We start from the raw sequence: 23,816 nt of genomic DNA, 5'->3' as shown, positions 1-23,816 counted from the left end.
ATACACATAAAGCAGCAGAGGTACATGATAGATACATGACACAAACAGGCCGACGACAACAACATCAATTCAAATAAACACCTGCATTCACCGACTCTGGTCACACAAAGCCGTCTTTCTTGCCCCTGTAAGAAGGACCCTTTTCATCCAGGAAGTAGATGTTTAGTTGTTTATTCATTTTTACAAAAACCCTGTTTGTTATCAATATCCCCAAATCTTCAGACTGTGTGGGATAGACAGCACAGCACAGCTTCCTGATGTAATCCACTAAGCAAAACAAGGTGTTTGAAGGTGTGATTTGAGAGCCTCCATCCTGCCTGAGCATGTGAGCTTCTTCCCATGAAGCCTCCCAGGATCGATTTCATTTCTATTTCTTTCCATCGCAGGCACTGATGAGCATCAAAGCTGATCGCGGTCAAGCCAACGACGGCCTGTCGTCCGCGCTGCTTGTCGTCTTCCTGGATTCGGCCAGAAACTTGCCTGTAAGTGAGCCCGGTGGAACCTCCCAGCATGCACCTGCAGGGATAGTTCCACCTCAGAGTCAACATGTATAAGAAATGCACACACTCCAACCCGCCATTCATGCTGTCGAATGTTTGTCACCGAAGCTCATTTTCACCACAAAAAGAACAAATCCATCAAAAATCGTAGGTCAGAATTTTGAGACACTGGCTAAAACTGTGTGATGTTGTTTCTCATCTTCATTATTTTATCATCCCTGATTTATTTTACACATATTTTTTATCTTTCTGTCTTAAATCAGAGCTGCTGCTGTTTGTTGCCTCTGGTTGCCGTGCGGTTAACGCAGGTTTTGACAGTATTTCTACCATTACAGAACATTTCTTGATTTCCCGCCTGTCTGCTGCTCCAGGTTGGACAGAGACAGAGACACTCAGCGTTCTTTGGTATTGATTACGTGTTTTTCGTCACTCGGTCTTTTCTCGTTGGTCCCATTTTACACAGTTTGTTCACCTCAATCTGTACCTTATCTTCTTTCCTGAACTTCTTTCCTGCTCTTCACTCCATCTCATTGTAAAGGTGCCCTAGAGACGAAGCTGTTCTAATAGTCTCAGGAATTAAGACTTTTAAATTTCAATTTCAGTCTATTAAATTTGCTGAAATTATTTGCATCAGTGACAAATCTATTAAATAGGGTTTAGACATGTTTAGTGCAGCAACTGTATCAGTGGAGTAAATGTCAGTCATGGAGTTTTATAGAGATAAGGTGTTTATTAAGAACAGAGGAGCAGTAAAACTGATGGTCACTGTCCAGAAAATTAACATTTTGGAACAGAGAAGCTTGAATGATGTTGATAACGATGCCTGAATGTAATGACCATAAACACATCAGGCTTTTTTTTTTTTTTTTTTTCAGAGATCATTTGTATCGCTGTCTCCTGTTTTTATGTTCATTGCTTTTCTTCAATCACACCGATCACAACTTATTTATTTAAGTCGGACATTTTTTCCCTATTTTACATCATGTTTTGAAGCTGCAAAAAGATTTACACACGTTTACATTTTCTATAAAGTATTTCTTGATATCAGCCGTGGAAACACACATGCTGTATATACAGATACAGTTTCTGACCTCGTGATAATGATCATAAAAGAGTAATTCTGCAGGAAAAATAATGAATTGTGTTTTATGCCAGAATGCTTCTCAGAGTGGCGGCTACTCTATATGCTGTATGTATTGTGTGTACTGTGTGTACTGTGTGTACTGAGTCACAATAATCTAATGAGATCAGATAGAAGAGTAGAACAGTCACAGGGGACATTGAGAAACTTTACTTTTAAAACTTGAAGTACTTTTTACACACTTTTACTTAACATTTACACAGCAGGTCTTATAATATCTTATTAGTACTTTTACTGTGGTAAAGGATCTGAATACTTCCTCCACTACTGCTAACAAGTGATCAGAGTTGACGAGATTATCGCACCTTTAAGTAAAAAATCAATCCTCGTACAGCGTTTTCTAGTATAAAGAACTTTGTGAGTGGTTGAACTCTGTAGTGCAGGCCTCACCTTCCTCTTTTCAGCCTCCTCTTCTTCTCTGCTTCTCCTCCTCACCTCCTCCCCCTCTGAAGAGCGTCTTCGAGGGGAACTTGGGCTCTGGCTACTTGAAAGAGAGGCGGGCGGCGGGCCTCGTGTTTTGCGAGAACACGGCTTCTCTCTATAGGACCTTATTTGTGAGTCCACTGGCTGTTTTCTGCATCCCAGAGTAGTTTGGCCGATGCCAAGGTGTGATTGGCTCTGCTGGAGGTCGTGTCCCGTTTGCTCCCTGTGCTCGTGTTTGGTTTTTAAAGAAAGCAAAGGTTTGAAGTGTTTGCCTGATGAGCATGAATCCTTACTAGTGCATGAGATGAATTCCTTAATATCGTTATGTGTTATGAATGTTTTTGTTGGAGTTTGACTGATTACAAACATGAAAAATGACCGAACAGCATTGAGGGTTCATGTTTTAGCACTGTCAAAAGCATCCTTCCCTCTCCTTTGTTTCCCCTCATGAGGAGTTATTGATCTCACAGGATTAGGAGACGCCTCATTCCCACTAATCTAGTTTCATCAGATGGGTTATCGCCTCGAAAGCAGAGACGCTGGCTGTGTGTTCAATTAAATGAGCCTCGCCAGAGCTGCTTTTCTGTATCAGTGGTGCTCATTTTCTCCTAAGAAAAGCATCTGTTGATGTTTTCAGCCTCGCTGTCAACACGTTTTTACATTTTAGCAGAGGAACTGAGTTTTAAAGGGAGAAAGCAATCGATGCTGCTCTGTGTGTGCTGTCAGAAAGGTTTAGCTTTACCGTCCATTTGAGTTTCAGACATTCATCTGTGTCATTTTAACAGGTTTTCAGTAGATGAAAGCTGATGTTTTAGTGTCATTTTAGTCAAAGAAAATTAGCATTTTAGTCCCTTTAGAACAGTTAACATGCTGCTTTTGTTTTTAGTCGTATTGTACTGTATGTTGTCGTGAAATATTAGTTCATTTTGAGAGGAAGGAATGCATTTTGATGATTCAGAGGGCAGGGAGGGTGAATTCTCTGTGGATTGCTTTCCCTCCATCCTTCCTGTATAAACTCATCGTGTGTGATCAGGTTTTCCCCATCAGTCTCCTCTGTGGCAGTTCACCCCCCGACTCTGCCACCAGGGGGCAGCACATGGTTACTGCTGCATGAACATCTCAGGCTAATTTGATCTGTTTTAAAGAAATACGCAGACCTTTTGACAGGAACGTTAATAACGTTAAAATAAGTCATGCAGTTATGCTTGTTTGCCAGTAGGTGTCACTGTTGCTTACCTGTCAAGAAGTCTTTGTATTGCTTGAAAACTTTCCCTCTGCTCCCGTCACTGATCTGACCTGAACTGGATTGAGTTTTCAGACCCATTATACTGGTTTTAATTAAAGAAATTTTAATTAAAACCAATTTAATGACCAGTGATTGACACTCTGTGATTTTTATGTGTGATTATGCAGTTTTTTCACACTCATTTCATACCAAGGTCACGCTCGTCTTGTGTGAGTTACTTGACTTTAACATGCACACCTGCATTATGTCTCCTGGTGTGATCAGATGAGCGTGACATCGGGATCCGACACGTCAGTGTTCGTTAATGAAATGTGTTTTACATGAGCCTCTGCAAGGGAAGGAGCTTTAATATGAACAGATTTCATGCTGATGTGAATCTTTACATGTCACCCAGTTATCACCACAACATGAAACCATCTCCTCCTCCTCTCAGTCAGAATGATTCCTTCGCTCTGACCTTCCTTTCCTCTCTCTCAACATCGATCAATGATTCCATCGAATGCTGTGGTGTTTTCCCTGGAGTCCGACCAGTATGTTTGACAGAGATAAAAATGTCCTGCAGATTTCTCTAAAACAACCTTGTTTTTCTTAATTAAGATTGAATATGTCTTTGTTGTATTTTAAATTATAGTTTGTATATTTAATAATTGCATTTTGAGTTTGTCTTCACGTTTACATCACATCATCTACGAAAGCGTTATTTGATGTATAATTACTTTTAAAATGAGCCTCATGAATCCAGTATTGGTCGGACTCTAGTTTTGAGCTCATGATCAGGTTTGATCGAGGAATGACATTAACCATGTGATCATCCATGTTGTCTCTCTGCTGTCTCATTGTGTCCCAACGTTTGGTGATGGTGGTGGTCGTGGTGTGTTCTTCCTCCTTCCTGCATGCCCCTCTTTCCCCTAATAACCTGCTGGTGTGTGTGTGTGCGTGTGTGTGTGTGTGTTTGTGTGTTGTTTGCTCTCTCCTGCCTTGTCCCTGGGGGAAAATCAAAGCGCAATCCGTTAGAGTTCAACCAAGCGGGTCTGAAGAAGGCCTCGGTCAGTAAGGCCATCAAGGTAACGGCACGGAAACGAAGCACACCCATATCGCTCAGACACCGAGGAGGAGCGCAGTGACACATGTTCACACAGGCTTAGTGTAAATGGCCACACATTCAACTCATATTTACACTGTGTGGCCAAAAGTATGTGGACACCCACATACTCCCCCCTTCTGGTTTCAGTCTCCACTTCAGGTGGTGGCTGCGGGGATTTGCTCCCATTCAGCCACTGATGAGAAGACCGAGCTCACATCGGTGTTCAGCTCATCCCAAAGCTCTATCTTTATCAGCCACGCTTTGAGGGGGGGGGGGGGGGGGGGGGGGGGGGGGGGGGGGGGGGGTCATGTTGAAACGGAATTGGGATGAACACAGACTGCTGACATAAAATTGGATTTAATGTCGTCGTATGCTTGCTGTATCATTGAGACCCTTCGTTGGAGCTTGGGCCTTGACCTAATACCGAAAATCAGGCCTAGAATAAAAGAACACTAAAGTGTCCGCATGCCTTTGGCCACATAGTTTATGCTGTATCCTGAAGTAAGCACATAGATTAATATTAGCAGCCGTTTAAGTACAGAATGTTTAATTCTGAAGTTTGGTAGTTTAGTGTTAATTAGCTTCTCTTGCTGCTTTTGCAGTTGTAATACATGCAGTTTATATCGCCACTGATCTGAGCTCTTATACCTGTTAAACAGAACCGAACTATAAACTGTAGTTTATACAGTTTTATAGTAAAATGTTACAAAACCAATTCAGCATATGATTAAAGAAAGAAGGTCCACGTTAACCGTTGGTGGTTTTATTATGAAAAGTATATGCAGTAAGACTTGGGGCCTGTTCACATTAGAAGTTATTGATAAACTTGCTGTCGTGAAAAAGCTCATTAAATTACATGTGAACAGAGTTAAAGCTCACCTGGTGATGCACCCAGCAGGGGGCGCTGCTGCAGCTGCAACTCTACTTCCCGACTGTTGTTGTGAAACTATTAACAAACTCCACTAATCATGTTTGTCGGCTAAAACTGTGCACTGTGTCTAACAATGTGTGTTGTAAATAACAACATTGTGATTCAAAGTACATCTACACTCTTTTGATTCTGAAACTTTTAATAATTCATATTGTCTGAAACTGATCTGGTGTCATCTGGACTTCCTGGTTTGGGCCCGTAATGACTTTAACCTGATGTGCTGTACCTTTACCTTTCACATAAAAACACATTTTGCCATCAAGTGCTGAAATGTGTTAAGTAGCACTGAGTAGTTTGGCATCATGGTAGAGATGTGATATCACATGCCCAAAAATGACTCTGTATGAGCTCAAAATGCTAATTTTCAATGCTCAAAACATTCAGTATAGCTATATTTACTGTTATTGGGAAAACATATAACAGTATAATACACATTTAGAAGACATTTAGTGGCTAATGGCATGTTTAATTCTAATACTTTATGTAAAAAAGATGCTAAAATAGCTTAGCTGAGCTAAATCATCTTCTGCATCTTTTTTAAAGACATTTGTTGCTAATTTAACTGAAAAGTATTTTTTGTGTTTTCATTAAATAAAAAAAACTTTTCTCTACGCGAAATTTCAAAATGACAGAAATGCTAGCATAGACGCTAACACCTTGCTAACCATAGCGCTTTCTCATTTGTAAAGCCTGTTTTTCTTCCTCTGCAGTCCGGTAAAAAGGTGACCAGCGATCCCAGTCCATTTGTCCAGTTCACAGTGGGACACAAGTCCTTCGAGAGCAAGGTGAGACCAATCAGACCCACCACTGATTCACTCAGTATGATCCTGATTTATCTTTTGTGTCCTCGCGTCTCAAAAAACATTCAAACTACTGCGAGTGTAGCTTTGACGTAAGAAAATACGTGAAACACCATCTTAGCTTACACTGACTGAGGACAGCCGTACCCTCCAGTTAGTTTCATATTTTTGAAATTCAGCTGTTTGCTTTCTTACCAAGGTTGAGCTGAGAAGATGGATAGAAATCTCACGCAGGAGTCACGACGTAGCTAGCCTAGCTTAGCATAAAGGCTGGAGACGAGGAAGTAGCTACCATAGCCTCTATGCAAAGCTAGGCTAACCATGTCCCGACTCCAGCTCTGTGCTTAACATGCTGACATGAGATTAACAGCGATGCTCTCATCTTACTCTCCTAAATAAAGGAAAGAAGAAGACATAATCCAAAAGTGTTCAAAGATAATGTTGATGTTGAACATTTGTGGATATTATTAACTTTATGTTCAGTCAGTCTCAACTATTCTGTAATTTAAATCTTACGTTTTGGTGTTTTCAGAGGATGCTGAGACATTTTGACAAGACTTTTTTCCTCAAAATAACTTCAGTTTTGTAGAACTTTGCAGTTGTGCTGTAGTCTGTGATGTTCAGGTCTTTGTCTGTCTTGACCAGGCCTTGATATGTTCCCCTGTTTTCCCTTCCAGACCAGATATAAGACCAACGAACCGGTGTGGGAGGAAGCCTTCACCTTCCTCATCCACAACCCCAGAAGCCAGGAGCTGGAGGTTGAGGTACGGAGGCAGCGCAGTTGTGTTGCTGCTCGGAGGCAGTTCGATAAGTAAAGTACCCTGTTCGTTTCAGGTGAAGGACGAGAAACACGAGTGCTCGCTGGGGACGTTAACGCTGCCTCTGGGTCGCCTGCTGGAGGCGGAGGACATGACGCTGAACCAGCGCTTCCCTCTGAAGAACTCTGGACCGAGCTGCACCCTCAAGATGAAGATGGCTCTGCGGGTAGGACTACCTGCAGATTGATCACCTGAAATTGTTCAGCCTTCAAGCCAAATGTGGCAGTAAAGAGGTTGTTTGAGATATAGGGTAGAATAAGGTTATTTAATGAGCCATGTACAGTAGAGTATGTTCTATTATCGCTAACGAACATTGACTGCAGCTGTTCTTGATATAGCTGAAATCCATATCAAGCTATCGTACGTCTGTGTGCTAATAAGTGACCTTTAGAGCTGTTGAAGGGCCTATTTTTTCAACTGTGCAGAGAGCCAAGCTAAGTGGTGACTACTGCTTCCAGGCTATGAGCTAAGCTACGCTAAGCTAATGACCTCCCATCTCTAAGACTGTACTTAAAGCACAGACGTGAGAGTTGTAGCGAGCTTCTCAGCTAACTCTCAGCATATCTCAAATATTGCAATAATACAGAATATGTGTGCAAAATCACAAAAATGTGAGTGTACAGGTTAATATAATGAACTGCTGAACATTATGACAGACCAAACTGTTCACATATGTACAAGAAAGAATTTAATTTGTAATTAAATTTGTAACAGAATCGTTGATTTGCATATAACTAGTTATGTATGATTTGTAATTATATAAATGCATGATACAACTGCTAATTTACTGTCAACCTTTTTGTGTAATTCCAGGTGTTGTGTTTGGAAAAGGCCGCATCCTCAGACTCCACCCCGTCCTCCGTGCAGGTCCGCAAGTCCAGCTCCTCCAACCCCACCCCACGGCCCTCCGTCTCCTCTGACTCCTCCAAGCCTCCCTCCTCCGCCTCTGACATCCCCCACTCTGGCTCAGTGTCCACCCAGGACCAGCTGAACCGGCGGAGGGAGGCCGACGACCCCTTTAGGTCTCCGGGAAGCACGGACTTGGGGCAGGGCGGAGGAGGGGGAGGTCACAGCCTGGCGGAGACCGGGAGGAGCACCTCCAACCTGGCCATCTCTGGTTCCCAACAGTATCTGGCCGGAGGCAAAGAGCCGACCCCCAGCATCGCATCGGACATCTCCAACCCCTACGCTGCTCAGGAGCTGCAGCTGAGACTCCAGCAGCTGCAGAAGTATCTATCGATCAGTCACATATCAGTTTATCTGTCCGTCCAGTGATCAATCTGTCTGTCTGGTACACTGACCTCCGCTGCAGGCGTCTTTTAGCACTGGTCGGAGGGTTTAAGATGTGTAGATGCTACTTTCCCAGTTTCTCACAGTGCTCTTCATCCTGCGCCCTTTCTCATGCAAACTCTGTGCATTAGTTGTGAGGGAAGGTGAGAGGAACAGAGGGACAGAGGGGCTCTGCAGAATTGTTATTGTCAACAAATCCCATGAACAGACCCAAACTAACAGCGTGCCGTCGCTCCCACCGCCAAATCTTCCAAAACAGCGCACAAACATTTGTTTTCTAAAAACTGATTTCTTTAATCAGCGGCTCAGTGTAGTTTTTAACACTCAAACAGGAGGAAATAGAGCATCTGTTGGGGACTATTTTCAGCAGTGGATTAATCCACAGCTGGTGCTCCAGAGAGTGTTTGTGGCAGCAGGACGGTGTGTGTGTGGACTCAGTGCAACAGTGTGGCTCACTGACGTGTTTTTAATAGTTTTTATTGCACAGAGAAGGAAGATATCAGGCTTTAATACACACACAGTTCGTGTTAGCAGATACATTTGCTGTTGGTTTGGGTCTTTTTGTGGTGTTTTGTTAATATGAATATGTAGAATACTTCCAGTTCACTCTATGAGAAGACTTTTCTACCTGACTGCACGTTTTCACACTGCAGCTATAACACAGGCTTGAAAACGGGTCACTGGTTTTCGATGGGTTCACCCCTCCTCTATCTCCCTGCAGTGGTTCAGGCCCCAGTCACTTCCCGCTGGGCGAGGTCCAGCTGACGGTCAGGCACAGCTCCCAGAGGAACAAACTCATCGTGGTCGTCCACGCCTGCAGGTACGGACCAGTAAGAGTGAGGCGTTTCTTTCTGAGACGACGCTTCATGACTTTGTGTTTTAACTGCGGTTGTTCACCTCCGCAGAAACCTGATCGCGTTCACCGACCACGGCTCGGATCCTTACGTCCGCCTCTACCTGCTTCCTGACAAACGGAGGTCGGGCAGGAGGAAAACTCACACGTTCAAGAAGAACCTCAACCCAGTTTACGATCAGACGTGAGTCGCGCCGTTCGGCTTTCACTTTCGGCTCGTTAGCTGTCGGTTCTCCAGCGGCTGAGTGGTCAGCGTGCTCTTCCTCTCTCTGCCTGCGCAGGTTTGAGTTCACCGTTTCGCTCGTGGAGCTCCACAGGCGGACCCTGGATGTGGCAGTGAAGAACGGCGGGGGTCTGCTCTCCAAGCACAAAGGCCTTCTGGGAAAGGTACTGATAATAGTGCCAAAAAGTCACTTCTAGCTCCGTGTTTGTGACATCCTGACAAACTGTCTAGAGATTAAAGTATCGTATCTAGATCGTGTTGTTTCATATTCTAAATGTAAAACAAACTCTGTCACCTTTCTCATCAGGCTCTGGTGGATTTGACCCACGAGGACATCACTAAGGGCTGGACACAATGGTTAGTCTTTGATCATCAGTCATTTATCAGGCTCTGAAACAGCTCACACTTTAATATATGACGTTAAATCTTGTTTTCACGAGCTGTTGCCGTGTGTCTGTGACCTGAATATCAAATATCAGTCACATGGTAAATGGTGCTTGTTTCAGGAGGAGGGGTCATACCTTCTGTCTCTGTATTATGTCGTATCACGTGACTAAAGCTCCAAACATGTCATACATACTGAGCAAACGTGGCTGAAAGCTACGTGGACCTTGTGAGTTTGTAAAAGTAGACGGGCTCTAACGTCACGTTGCTGTTAGCAGTGTAAATGAAAAACATATTCTGGCGTTCGAGCCGTCTTCCAGCTGAGGGAGTGAGTGAGATCCAACAAATCAAACACTGAAGGATGAAGCCTGAGTTTTCCAAAATAAAAGCATCTTTCTCCTCCTGCAGGTTCGAGCTGAGCGAAGATGGCCTGAGGAAGCCTCACCAACTATAGACGGCTACGACGGAAACCATCACCACCACCATCATCATCATCATCATTATCATCATCATCATATCACACCACCACTTTATACACTTCCATTTAAGTCGACAGCGTGGCTTTTTTTTATTTGATTTTCATTACTTATAACTGTACAAAAGGAAACAGAACAGCAGCTTTTGACATTCATTTAACCACGTCATTCGCAAGGCAAACCTCCCCTTTAAGAAGTGAAAGGCTGATAGACTAAAGGGAGTATACAACATGTAGAATACTATATATTACATAGTGTACTGCTGTGGAAGTCTGTATTCCATATTTATAGGACAAAGTATAACAGCTGTAGAGGAAGACAATCTATTTTTTTCCTGTTGCAGCAGCGAAGAACGACCATGTACAGGTTTGTAAATATCTACGCTGATGCTGGACAGAACGGACGGTGTGTTCTACAACTAAAAGAGAGGTGTAGTCTCCTACTCGGCCAAATGATTACTTGGAATTTTATGTTATTTGATTTAATTTTTTTAATGAAAAACATTCTGGACAAAGTTTCTGAAGCAGAGCGGGCGGGCGGTCGCGGAGAACGACGCCACCAAAGAGACGAGGAGTATTTAATTCTTTCACCCTGGTGGGTTTTGGTAACGCAGCTGTCGTCTGGCTGTAGTCCACTGCAGTACTGTGTGTATTAACCAAGTGGAAAGAGCTGGAGCTGCACAAATGTTGTGTTAAATTTGATGTGAGTACCAGTACCAACACAGTTCTTGTCCATCTGTTAGCACACATGTTGCTACACAAGGCCATTGTTTGTTTTTTTTAACTGAATATTTGCACATCTGTGTGTGGTTTTTTTAATCTGTTTGGGATCATTTCTACTCTGAGTGGCAACTTCAACGTTTCCTGAATTCATCTGAATCAAAAATGTCTGTTTTAGCCGGTAATTTTTACCTTAAAATAAAACAAATATGTGAGAATTTTTTTTTAAAGGGATTGTTTAACATTTCGGCTTTCGCTTTCTGAGGGAGAGCTCGATGGCAAGACGCCGCTCATGTGTCTGTCATTTAAATATGAAGCTACAGCCATGAGACGCTTAGCTTAGCTTAGCATAAACACTTAAAACAGGGGGACAAAGCTCGCCTGGTTCTGTCTGAAGGTAACAGAATCCAAACGTCTAAAACCCATTAATTTGTATGTTTGCTTTGCACTCGCCCTCTGTAAACAATCATTTGTTGCTTTGGTTCAACATGTTAGCCAGTTAGCTTCAGAGGTGCTGGTCGCTGGATTTTGTTCCCCTCAGACTGAGCTAAATTGCATTTTTTTTTTTTACCTCTTTGTGCTAAGCTAAGCTAAGATAAGCGGTTGCTGGATTTATATTTAATAGACAGAGGGTGTTGTTGATCTTCTCATCCAGCTGTTGTGTGTCTTCCAAAATGTTGAACTATTCTTTTAAGGTAATTCCCGTATCAAAATGGACTGCATTTAAATGAAGTGATTGAATTATCGCTCACATTTTCTTCATTTATCTAAAGCCACTATGTATAGAAGTTTAAAATGCTCCACTTTGGCACCTTCCAGTGGTAAATTTCTCATTATTTACCTTGATGGCATAGAAAACCAAAGCAGGCTTATATTAGAGACAGGCTTGTATTTCTAGTTTCTCCTGTTCCCAGAGTAATGCAAAGTCAAAACTCCCATCACATTTACTGTTGTGTTGATAAATCCATGTATTTTTCCACGTTAATAATTCCATCTGTCGTGTCATCACAGTGATGCTCTGAGTTTATCCTCTCTGTCACAAATTCCGTTTCATTCATCAATTCATCCAAGTTTTTCCATCTGAATCGAGTTTTTCTTTTTCAGCCATCGAGAAAACACTTCCTGCCAATTTTTCACATTAAAAGTCTTCCAGCTTTGTCTTTAGTGGGAATATTTTAGGTGGAAAAACTGGAGTGAATCAGTGAGTGAGGACAGTATTTGTGATGAAAAGAGAAACTGAGATGTGCGTTATTATGCTGAATTCAGCACGTGAGTTCTTTTTTATTCCTTTTGGTTTTCTTTATTTTAATGTTTGAGACCTCGCCAGTATTCACCACTTTTATAAGAGAATCACTGGTTTACACAAAACTCTGAGGTGAATGGGCTGAAAGCATCACGAAGACTGCACCGATTTCCACCTTTTCACCAGGATTTCTACAAACAAACACCTCTGAGTACTCTGAAAGATGCTTTAATGACAGAAAATTTCTACAAATAGTGGCTTCAAAAAGTGAAGAAACGTGTCCAACATGTCTAATTGGGCTTTTGTTTGCGTTTGTGGCGTTCACAGCAGGAGAGAAACTGCACCACAGCCATTCTGAGTTGTTCACGTTTTCGTTTATTAATCAACATTAGTCTTAACTCGAGTCATTTTCAACACGTCGTCGTGTCTTATTTGTTGAATTTACACAGAAAAAACCAGTCGACTAAACAAGACGCACGCAGGTGTTGAACCTGACGAACACTTTTCACACACTTCATGCTAAACGCTGCTTTGTCTTCACAGCACTCGCTCAGAAGGGATTCAGATACACCGAATACGTCATTCTTGGCATCAAACGCGTGAAATAGAAGCACACGTTATCTGTGCGGCTCCTCGAAGCCAAAGAGCAGCAGGTTGATGTTCATATAGAAGAGGACAGCGTGACCTTTGACCTTCAAAACACAAATATAGACCTTTGCCTTGCTGTGTCCACATCACGCATCAAGAAAGTATTTGACGCATATGTACGTAAACTGTGCCGTTCGGCATTTTATGTGTTTTTTTATTTGTGTTTTCCAGCCGTCGCCCTCTTTTTGTCTTGTTCTGTGTTTTATTTTGTGAGAATCGAAAAGATTGTAAGCGATTGGATTCGAGCGCGAAGCCTCTGGGGTGGAATTTGTCCTCTGAAAGGCGGTTTGTCTTCTCCGTCTTCTTAATTTATATTGTGCCTTAAAATTCGCACCACCCGGAGATATTTACATGTGTGAAAAGAACCAACAAAATGGTTTCCCATGTTTGTCTCCTACATGTCTTTTAAAACAAATAAAGAGCTTTAGCTGGCTATAGCAGCATGGAGCTGTACAGCACTGTGGCTTCTGATCATTATTTTCCCGTTTATCACTGCAGAGGCTTTGGGGGGGGGGGGGGTATGATAATAACACACGTTTTGTGTGATAACAATGTGAAAGGTGCTATTCATAGGGATGAACCTGAATCTGCTGCTCCTCTCAGCTTTATGGAGCTGAAAAGTGACTTTCAGCTCATCATTGGAGGCAGCTGTGATCAATAGAAAAACACTCTCATATATGTACTGTCATGTATGATATCATTGGATTACTGTGACTCATGCATTCATGTAAAAGCAGGATTTTACTGTTGTAGTTGACTGAGGTGGAGCTCATTTTGAACTGCACCTAATTATTCTTTCCATTCTGAATCTGCTGATTATCTTCTCCATTAATTGATTGATTGGTGTGAAAAGGAAAAAAAAACAGTTGAAACTATGACATATTTTTGCATGAAATGACAATTTTCTGTTAGTCGACCATCTCATCATTTCAGCTGTATACGTGTATAAACTGTTGGGTAATTTGATTTAAACCAAAACATCATATTTTATAAGCTCTTCCTGTGTTTTGAATGCCAGATTCTTCATTTGTAAAGTAATAACAAAAGGTTTTAAATAACCGAAGTGAAGTAAAAAGACAAAGAAGTAGGATTTGGAATGAAAAGACTCAAAGTACAACTACCTCAATAAATGCAGACTTGAGTAGTTACATTTCACATAGAGATGTGAGCCAACATAAACAAACAGAAATAACAGACTGAGATCAACTCCCTGTGTGTCTCCATGCAGTCTGTCACTGCCAGGTAACAAGGATGCCCTCTAGTGGTCACATCTGAACCTTCAAGCATTCAGTCACCACTCGGGGACGCTGTATCACCATCTTACTGCTCGCATCGTTTCTGCCTGGAGGTAAAAAGACAGAAACAACAGTTTCAGGAGCGGAGCAGCAGCTGCAGTGAAACATGAGCCTACACCCTGCTCACAGCACACCAGTGGGTAAATCACCGGTTTATTTCAACACTTTTAGGGGCCTGGAGACATAAAACGATGCAATATTTCACATACAAGAAGCAAAGATTAGAAAAGCTGCAATCGAAAATCTGTTTCTTCTGCTTTCTGACCCAGTAAATCATGCCGTGACTCCTCAGATTCATCTTGTGACCTCTGTGGGAGACCCTGCGGCCTGTTTTCCTGGACCACAGGCTTAAACTGGATCCTGTGGTGCTTGTCTTTTTGAATAAAATCCACCCAATCCTGCATCGCTTTTGACAGTAGAAATGTCTCTTTTCTTTATATTTTGTCTAAAAAAGCATGTCATTAAACTTAAAAGTCTTAAATCCTGATTTAAAAGAACGCTGCTTCTCCATGTTTAGTTTAGGTGACCTGATCCCAGACCACCTGAGACATCTTCACAGTAGTTGAGCCTACTGAACATAAACATAAATTTAACTCCTGCTGACAATCACAGTAAATCCTTTAAGCCTCCCTTTATTCTCTAGGTGACAGGAGACTCGTTTAGTAATGGCCTTAATGTGGATGTTAAAGTTCTGGTCTGAGTCCCGGACTTGTGTTTGAGTGTTGTTTACGGGACCACGGTCGCTGCTGATGCTGTTCTGTAAACCTGAGTGTCGTCTGTGTCATTACCATCAGACGTCCTGCTGTTTTCCACGTTCAGCAGCCCGATAACATCGCTCTCACTGCCGCTCGCTTCCCACAGCTCCAATATTTTGATGAATCAGACTCTGACCCACTTTGACTGCCTCTGGATATTGGTGTCAAGAGGTAACCCCCCCCCCCCCCCAATCTATTGTGTGCAGGTGGCAAAATGGAAAGTTTGAGAATATGCTGCCTGCTGACTGGTGGCCTGTGGGTATTTTAAGTTTGTGAGAATATGTGTTGATTTCTATCATTATGAGGACCAGGTGTCCCAGAATGAGCTCACCCTCTCCCACCCCCCTGTCTCTGAGGACTGAATAGAATTCAGTATTTCCTTGGGATGGTATTGCACAGCCTCAGGTTTGCTGAGTGGTGATTTGATTGAACATGAATCACCTTCAGAGTGTGAGTTAATGTTCTGTGAGGGGTCCCCTCAGCACAGAGGAGCCGTGGGCCCCTCATATCACCTGTATTCAAAAGTACACAATTTGCACAATTTGACACCGGGACCAGTAGTGAAGCCTTGTTGTTTCAGATGGCAATGTGCTTTATGTGTGTGTATTCTTAGACAAATTTCCAATTCTACCACAAACTGACACCGTGACTTGAGAGCTCTCAGGGCCCCGAAAGTGGACTTTGTTAGCTTTACACAGATCTAGCTGTTTCCCCCTGTTTCCACTCTTTGTGCTAAGATAAGCTAAGCTAAGATGCTGCCAGTGGGCCCAGTGGATCGAAACCACCAAGTACATTTACTCAAGTACTGTAATTACAGTAAGTACGATTTTGAGGTACTTGAGGTACATTTATTTAATAACTCTAGTTACTAGTTACTTTGCAGATTAAGATTGATAATACAAAACATAATCAACAAATACATCAGGCTGTATTATTATAGATAAAGATAAAACTTCATTGATCCCTCATTGCAATTCACAAGCTACCTGCCACTAAAGTAACGTAAGTAACCCAACCAGGCCACTGCTTTGAATAACCATTTTTATGACATGAACTGGTTTTACAAGAGCTTTCTGAAATATTTATAAAAATGAACATTTAGGCTCCAAATAGACGCTTAAATTCCACATTTTTAATGACCAGTTTCCTGCAGAGCAGCAGATATTTCTGCTTCTCACCTGCCTTCAACTCAGAACCCGGATTATTTCCGACAGCACCTGAAAGCAGCGGAGTGCTGAATCAGACTGGAGACTAAACAAGATTGCATCCGGATATAGGCATAAATTACCTTCAAAATAAAAGTTTAAAAGACTTGGTGTGGCGTAGGCTGCAGAAAACTGTTTCTGTGAAATTAAAACATCATAAAGCAGCTTATCATGGAGAAATGTTTGCACACGCAGGCTAGTGGTGTGTTAATAAACAGAGCTCCTTGACATTTAGGTTCCGACAAAAAAACATGTTAATCATAAGTTAAAGCAACAAGATCATTGACAACAGACTCATTTTGTAAATATATTATTATTATTATTATTATTATTATTATTATTATATACTTATGTAGCACCACACAAAAAACTCAACACATGAAGATGATGAATTATCAAAACACAAATGAGGAAGAAGACAAAAAAAAAACACATAAATTGAATAAAAGGTAAATACAGATAAAAATAATATTTAAAGTATTTAAATTAAATTGCATCACTGGCCGTTCTGTGTTTATCAGCAATGGTTTTATTTTGAAATTTTCCACATAATAAAACATATAAAAACATTTTCTTGGAAAACATATAAGAAAGAAAAACAAGCAAAACTGATTATTTTTCTAAGAACGTTTATGTTAATGACTGTTTTTTTGTGTTTTGTTTGTTATTTGGTTTGCTCAAGTTCTGTTTTTAAAACGTACTTTTGAAATGCTTTGTGGTTGTTGCTGTAAACAAGTTCAATATAAATAAATTGAACCAACTTTTATTTATTTATTTATTTTCCCCACAAAATTTGCAGCCGACTGTATTTTCAGACTTTTATTTTGAAAATTCCCACCGGAAGCGCCGCGTCTATGTGCTTGCGGCTTGACGCGGTGAGAGCTGGCGCCTCCAGCAGCAGCAGCAGCAGCAGCAGCAGAAACGCCCTGCATCCTCTCTCCTCTCCTCCGACATCCATCCGTGCGCCCCGGCTCCCCTCCACTCCCCTCGCCGCGGAGGAGCCACTCTGAGCGCGACGGAAGACGAACCAAACCTCGCTGGAAGAAATGGCCTTTTAACGCTTGATAGAATAACCCAGAAGAGACATGGATCCTTTGCCTTTTTCCTCCCTCCGCCACCTCCTCCTCCTCTTCCTCGCTTCCCTCAGCTGCTTCCTCGCTTCTGCTGACAGGAGATTCGGTGAGTAATTATTTTTATTACGGTGAAGCGACCGGCGCTGCAGCCGGACTCTCCGCTCCTGCAGAGACCTCAGAGCCATTTTGCAGACAGATATGTTTTTTTCTGATCTGTGTCAATATTGAACCAGCGGAGCCGCCAGGAGCCGGCAGCCCGCTTCACTGCAGCCTCACCTGAGCCGAGGAAAAACAAACACGGTCATCCTGTGAAGCGTCTCAGCTGCAGACGCGCGAGTTCCGGAGAAAAAACCACAGAAATGACAGAAAAATGAGCGCTGCGCTGCGAGGAGACGCCGAGGAACAGCCGGAGGGAGCGACGACAGCAACACTAGCCTTTATTCTAATAAACACACGTGTTCAAGTTAAGTTAGGTCGCTTCTAACAGTGATTAAAATAATAATAATAATAATATGAAAATAAATCTAAAGAATGCAATATATAAAATATGTTTAAAAAGCAATATGAATAAAAAAATAAACAAATTAATGACATTAACAGAAAATTAATAAAATGAAATAATGCAAAAAAAATCAGAATATTTAAAATATATCAAACATGCAAAAAATGTAGGCAATGTGATAAGTATAATAAGTGATACATATATATATGAAATAAAAAGTAGCAGATAAAGTAGAAATGAAAGTGAATACACTAATATAATAAAATAATTCCATTAATGAGCTACTGACAAAATAAAGATACAACACAGATACAGATATGAACATACAAAACATGTTCATTCTGACATTTTTATTGGATTGAAAAATAGCAAAATGAAAATCAATAAATAAAGAAATTAATTAAAGAAAGCAGCAGCAGCATATATACTGTAGGAGAGAATAAAATAAAGCCAATAAAAGACGACAGAGCAGAATGAAACAACCAACAACCATCAGCCAGAGCGTCAATGCAAAGCGACAAAGAAGCAGCTGGTACGCACAGTCTCCTGTTTCCAGCTCTGTGCTTCTGACACAGGCAGCTATTGATCGCAAATATGTGTGTGTGTGTGTGTGTGTGTGTGTGTCTATAAATAGCTGATATATCTAAAATTTCCAGAGTGATCCGAGATTCGGAGCCTGCAGGATGACTGATGCAGAAATGTGTTGTAGAAGATGGTGAGAGGAGGAGGGAGAGCAGGAAGAAGCTGGTGCTGGGAGGGAGGGAGGGAGGTGTGTGTGTGTGTCCAGACCCTCCTCCTCCTCCTCCTCCTCTCTCCTTAAGATTACATAACCAGCATACAGAGAGCATGGCAGCCACAGGACAGACTCCGCCGAGGAGACGAGCAGCGTAACAACAGAGAGCTGCAGCGTCGTGGGTTTATCTGCTGTAACGTTGCTGATGGATGTGCTTTAATCACCATATTCTTACACCAATCCTGCAGCAGCCCCGCCGGCTCTTTGGCTGCACTGGCAGTTTTTAGTTTTTCATGAACGTAAATGCAAATGTTCTGCTTTTCTGCGTAGTGCTTAGAGATCTCCTGCTTCTGTCGTAGCTACAGCAAATATGCAACAGTGCAGGTAAAGGTGGCAGCAGTTCAGCTAACGTTGGGTCGATTTGTCCCACAGAGGCCACCGTACTGTGGCTCGATGTAAACAGGAAGAAGCTGAACACAGGCGGAGCTCGGACTACCAGAACATACCTCTCATGTTGGCTCCGATTGGTCGTTCACTCATGAATCCCATCGTTTTATTGGTCCTGTCTCGTGCCCTTTTTCTACGCCTGTTTACTTATATTAGATGGAGGCGGGTCCAGGAGGAAGCTTGTGTTGAGTCACACTTAAAAGCTTTAGACGTATTTAATGTTGATTCTGATCAAGGCTTTGCGCGTGGTGGTCATGCGGACGTCCATCTTGGTTTACTGGAGCCAGAAGTGACCATATTTAAATGAGAGGGTGGAGCTGGGGAGGATACACATTGCTACGCCTCTATCCTGCCTCAGTGTTCCTGAGCCCTTTATCCAATCATGTGTTCACAAAGCGGTGAACCTCGCTCCACCCTTTCACACCCAATCATGATCCTCTCACCTGTTACCAATCAGCCTGTTCACCTGTGGAATGATCCAAACAGGTGTTTTTGGTTTCCACATCTTTCCCAGTCTTTAGTTGCTCCTGTCCCGACTTGTTTGAAGCGTGTTGCTGCATCAGATTCAGAATCAGCAGATATTTACAAAAATCAATGAAGCTGATGAGCTCAAACATTAAATATATTGACTTTGTGATGTTTTCAGGTGAGTTTTTAAAAAAGCAAATGATCACATTCTGCTCTGTCTTATAACGATGGTACTGGTTTTTCTTTTGCTGATCCCTGTTTGTAGGACAGTTCATGTGCATCTCTTCCCATCCCTCCACTGTGCATCCTGTGGAATATTCTAGGTGAAAATGTTTTCATGGCTGAAATGTGGCTTTATAAAATGTGCAGGTTCAGAAAAGGAAGAGAGATTAACACAAATTAGATGCAGAGAGTAGTTTGACACTGAAGGTCAATGGAGAGACAGAGCAGGCGGTCACATACATTTGTATTTAACTTCTATGTAACATGACAGACGGGAAGATGTCCAGTTTGTCCAGCTTTCAACAACTCAAAGCTTGAAGGTTGAAGTCTTCACCTCTAATGATTGCTCGTGTTGCAGTTGAACAGGAAGCGATGGAGCATGTTGCTAACGTCCTGTGTGTCTCTCAGATTCGCTGTGATCTGTCAGCACCGCTGTGATTATACAATTTCACATTTTTTCTATGCAGTTTGGTTCAGTGAAACGTCCCTTTCCTCTCAGTCTACCAGCGCATGTGAGGAAAGAAAGTTCAAAGACCAAACGAGTTAAGTGGAGCTTTTTTTTTTTGCAGCAGCAGCACCCACCTGTAGTGCTCCACCACACATCGTCCATTATCACTAATGGTTGCTCCTGCACACCTTTAGCCTTTTACGCTGGAGTGTTTGTGCAGGATGATGAAGTGGGCGCTGCAGCCTGCAGGGAACGCTGCCCAGTCGAAGCAGCGTCGCCGTTTGGCTTCCACACAGGCTGCATTTCCACCTCGAGAGGTCGTCCGATGTGGCGACCGAACGTTCGGTTTTTATTTCTGCAGGAAGAAGTTGTTCAGGATTCAGTTTTTTTATGAAACAGGTCAGAACGATGCCTCTCGTTTAAAGGCCGCCTCATGTGGTTTTGCCTGTTTTTGGCCGGTCTGCGGTGAAAATGTGCACATAAAGAGACATTTCTAGCAAGAATCAGATGCTAATACTGTGTGTTTATTCAGAAGAGCAAATCAAATCGGTGCATTTGCTAAAGTTCTGAACACTAGTCCATCTTTGCTCTCACTTAAGTACTTTCTGCTTTTCTTTCACTACATTTCAGGGGGAAACATTGTGCTTTTTGCTCTATTTACTGGACATCTGGGGTCACAAGTTACTCTGTAGAACTGCACTGCCGAGTTTATATTTAACACAAGGTCTTAAAATATGTATTGTAGATAGAGCGAAGGCAATCAAATATCATCAGTCAAATATCTTTTTCTCTAAATTGATTGACAGCGAACTCTAAAAGATGTCTAAAAAATTTAAGTTGCATTTTCCCGGATTCCAAGTTAATAACTTTATATTTCTTGTTTTGACTGAACAACAGATCAAAACTCAAAGATCTTTATAACGATACAAAACAAAAAAAATTGAAAGTCTTCACATCTGAGAAGCTGGAACCAGAAGATCTTTGATATTATCTTTGATCTTTGAGGCTTTCGCTTGATAAAATGGCTTAAATGATTAATGTTCGCACATGAAACAGCATCTCATATGAGATGCTGTAAATTCACACGATGTATAATTTTCAGACGTTCCAGTGATGAAACCATGACTTTCATTCAAGCCTTTTTTTTTTTTTTTCCTGTTTTGGAGCTAAATGTCCAGTTTAGAGGATTTCATGATGTTCAGTTTTTGAACTTTAATTATTGATGTGTTGATGCACCAGACGCATGTTAATGCATCAATAATTTAACGGGGAAAGAAGCCATCCCTCGCTCTGAGTGCTTTCACTGTTGACACTCAGTACTTCTCTGAATGTATTTTTCTGTCATCGTTTCTTATTTAAAAATGCGGTTGCAGCCAGACTCTGTGTGTCTGAATGACGGCGTTGTCATTCAGTTTATGACAGGAGTTTGTCTGCACGCTGATTCATGTTTATCGTCTTTGCCTCTGTGTGTTTTCACTGTAAAGCCTCTCGGTGAGGCAGCTTTCACCTCCAGAGGTTTGAACCGCGGCGCTGCGCTCGGCTCGGGTCTCCTAATCATTAACGTGGACCTGGAGAAGGTCACCGCCGGTTCGCCCGGTGTGACGGTAGCCATGGCAACGCTCATTAAGATTTTATTCGTGCTGATTGGTTGCTCGGGTCGGGCCGGGGCCGCGGAGCTGGTTTACTGTAACCGTGCTGCGATAGGTGTGGACGTGGTGGATGACAGCTGGTTCATCACAGCGGTCTGATTCCAGTAATCTGAACTTTGATTCTTCCTTCTTGTTCATTCTCGTTCCAACCACAGATAGTTGTGACTCTCCGTGCTTTTCTTTGGGTCATTTTACCAAACGTTGGAATCAAATGTCAGGTCATGTGATCATTTCCATCCTGAGATAAAGATAAATCCTCTCATATTGATCTGTGATGATGCACGCTCTAGAGCAGGGGTCACCAACCTTTTTAAAACTAAGAGCTACTTCAAGGGCACTGAGTAATGCAAAGGGCTACCACTTTGATAATACACTTCTGAAATAACAAAGTTACACAGTGTACCTTTAACTTTATATTATTATTAATGATATTCTATGTGAAGACACTGATCGCATGTGATCCATCACAATAGTTATTCAGAATGATTAAACATGGTAGGAAACAGATACATTTCAATATGCAATATCCAATTGTTTCATTTTCAAACAATCACTTCCACAACATTTTGCAGGAAATCTTTTTCAATTTTTACTAGCCACTAACAGTTTTAGCTTTTGTGACATGTACTGAAGTGTCTCTCCACGTTGTGCCGCTTAGCCGTCGCCACAGTCGCACCGCAGATGAGACACGCGCAGTTTTCTTTCACGTTAAAAGTAAAAGAGAACTCTTCCTCCCATTCACAGTGAAAATGATAAGCTTTCTTCCTTTTTTCTGCTGTTTTTGTGGGTAGAAAACGCGTTCGTCTCCTCATCTTTGCAGCGCTCATGAGCTCATCTCAGCAAAGCTGGTTTGTCATGCGCACTAGACCGACCTCCGACCCAGACTACGTCAGAGTTCCTATATTAAACTTTTTTTATGATATACATTTTTTTTACGTTTTTATGTATTCGTTTTTAAATTCACATCCCTGTAAATGTAATTCAAAAAGAATAGCAACACAACTAAAATAAAAAATTTCGTGATTAGTGCTATTTTTAGAACTGGCTTACGGGCGACTGATGTGGATGCTGCGGGCGACCTGGTTCCCGCGGGCACCGGGTTGGTGACCCCCGGTCTAGAACATGTTTGTGGTTGCAGTTACTGTTTAAACGAGCTTGAAACAATGCAGCTACCAGACTAATGCATGATGCTGGAGAGACACAGTAACTCCTAACAAAACTAAACACGTTTGTCTCTGGATGATCTGCATGTACTTGTTTCCATTCATCAGCTGCTCTGGCTGCCATGTTTATCATCAGACCTCACCACTATCAGTATTTATCCAGTTATAAATTCATAAAGAGGAACACTGAACAGGAGACTGCAACGTGTTGGCTTGTTAGTGACAGTGCTGTATCTTAACATGTAGCTGAGGCTCTTACTCTGTGTAAAACTGTGGGCTGATGTTAATAAGGGCAAACGACAACAAGCTAACATTACCCACATGTGGATTAAAGAGTTAATAAACCGCCGGTGCTGACGTAGTGATGCTGCTGTCAGTTTAACCATAGGCTGTTACAGCTGTAGCTCTAACTGATTCAGTCCAATGAAGTTACACTGTTTTTATGGTGGATTTTGAAGTGCTTCTCTCTGACTTTGCTGCCAGCTCAAACCTAAATGTCGCCGTTTGATGCACCATATCAGAGTCGGCCATGTTGCACAGCCATGTTTCTACAGTAGCCCAGAACGGACAAACCAAACACTCGCTCTACAGAGCGCCTTTCGCTCCTTCTTTAACCACCACCGGTAAAGGGAGGGTGAGGCGAGGGGTAGTCAGCTGGTTGCAATCTGCGACTTCACCACTAGATGTCACTAAATCCTCCGCACTGGCCCTTTAAATAATCTTGGTTACTTTGATCACATAGTTTCTGATTTAAATGTAAATATGACAAATAGCCATTTTAGTTCACGTACAGCTGCTTGCGTTGAGACAACGCTGGAGTGTTTGGAGTTCAGTATCTGGACTGAAACTCAGATTTTGCTGACCCTCATCTTTGCAGACGACATTGACATGTACGTAACATTTCTGTGGATTTTGCTGTATTGAGCGAAGACGATGCCCCTGCTGTGAGAAGATACTTGGTGATTGTAAACCTCACATGATCCTCTGGTGAAGTCCAGCTGGTGTTACATTTGTTGGTGTTTGCTTTATTGATCATCTGCATTGACTTGACATTCATCAATAAACTGATCAATCTGG

At 42.1% G+C, this 23,816-nt stretch overlaps 2 protein-coding genes across 4 annotated transcripts in view; both read left to right on the top strand.

Annotated features, from left to right (window-relative positions):
• The window catches only part of esyt2a (extended synaptotagmin-like protein 2a), a 55,277-nt gene extending 42,040 nt beyond the window's left edge, over positions 1-13,237 (top strand). For 2 of the 3 annotated variants that reach the window (XM_041948384.1, XM_041948385.1), the window contains exons 14-24: positions 387-482; positions 4,312-4,374; positions 6,036-6,110; positions 6,803-6,889; positions 6,960-7,109; positions 7,757-8,172; positions 8,955-9,053; positions 9,139-9,270; positions 9,368-9,473; positions 9,617-9,666; positions 10,102-13,237. In XM_041948384.1, the coding sequence (XP_041804318.1) occupies positions 387-482; positions 4,312-4,374; positions 6,036-6,110; positions 6,803-6,889; positions 6,960-7,109; positions 7,757-8,172; positions 8,955-9,053; positions 9,139-9,270; positions 9,368-9,473; positions 9,617-9,666; positions 10,102-10,147 (1,320 nt within the window). In that variant the 3' untranslated portion in view covers positions 10,148-13,237. The remainder of the gene's footprint in view (positions 1-386; positions 483-4,311; positions 4,375-6,035; positions 6,111-6,802; positions 6,890-6,959; positions 7,110-7,756; positions 8,173-8,954; positions 9,054-9,138; positions 9,271-9,367; positions 9,474-9,616; positions 9,667-10,101) is intronic. The other variant, XM_041948386.1, reaches the window with a different exon arrangement.
• A 3,857-nt stretch (positions 13,238-17,094) lies between these two features.
• Positions 17,095-23,816, top strand: part of LOC121615053 (receptor-type tyrosine-protein phosphatase N2-like) — a 192,405-nt gene continuing 185,683 nt past the window's right edge. The window contains exon 1 of the mRNA XM_041949215.1: positions 17,095-17,213. Within this exon, the coding sequence (XP_041805149.1) occupies positions 17,120-17,213 (94 nt within the window). The 5' untranslated portion in view covers positions 17,095-17,119. The remainder of the gene's footprint in view (positions 17,214-23,816) is intronic.

The sequence above is a fragment of the Chelmon rostratus genome, chromosome 12, assembly GCF_017976325.1.
Source record: "Chelmon rostratus isolate fCheRos1 chromosome 12, fCheRos1.pri, whole genome shotgun sequence".
Lineage (NCBI taxonomy): Eukaryota > Metazoa > Chordata > Actinopteri > Chaetodontiformes > Chaetodontidae > Chelmon > Chelmon rostratus.
Note: the sequence above shows the minus strand (reverse complement) of the source record. Positions and strands in the feature narration are given on the sequence as shown.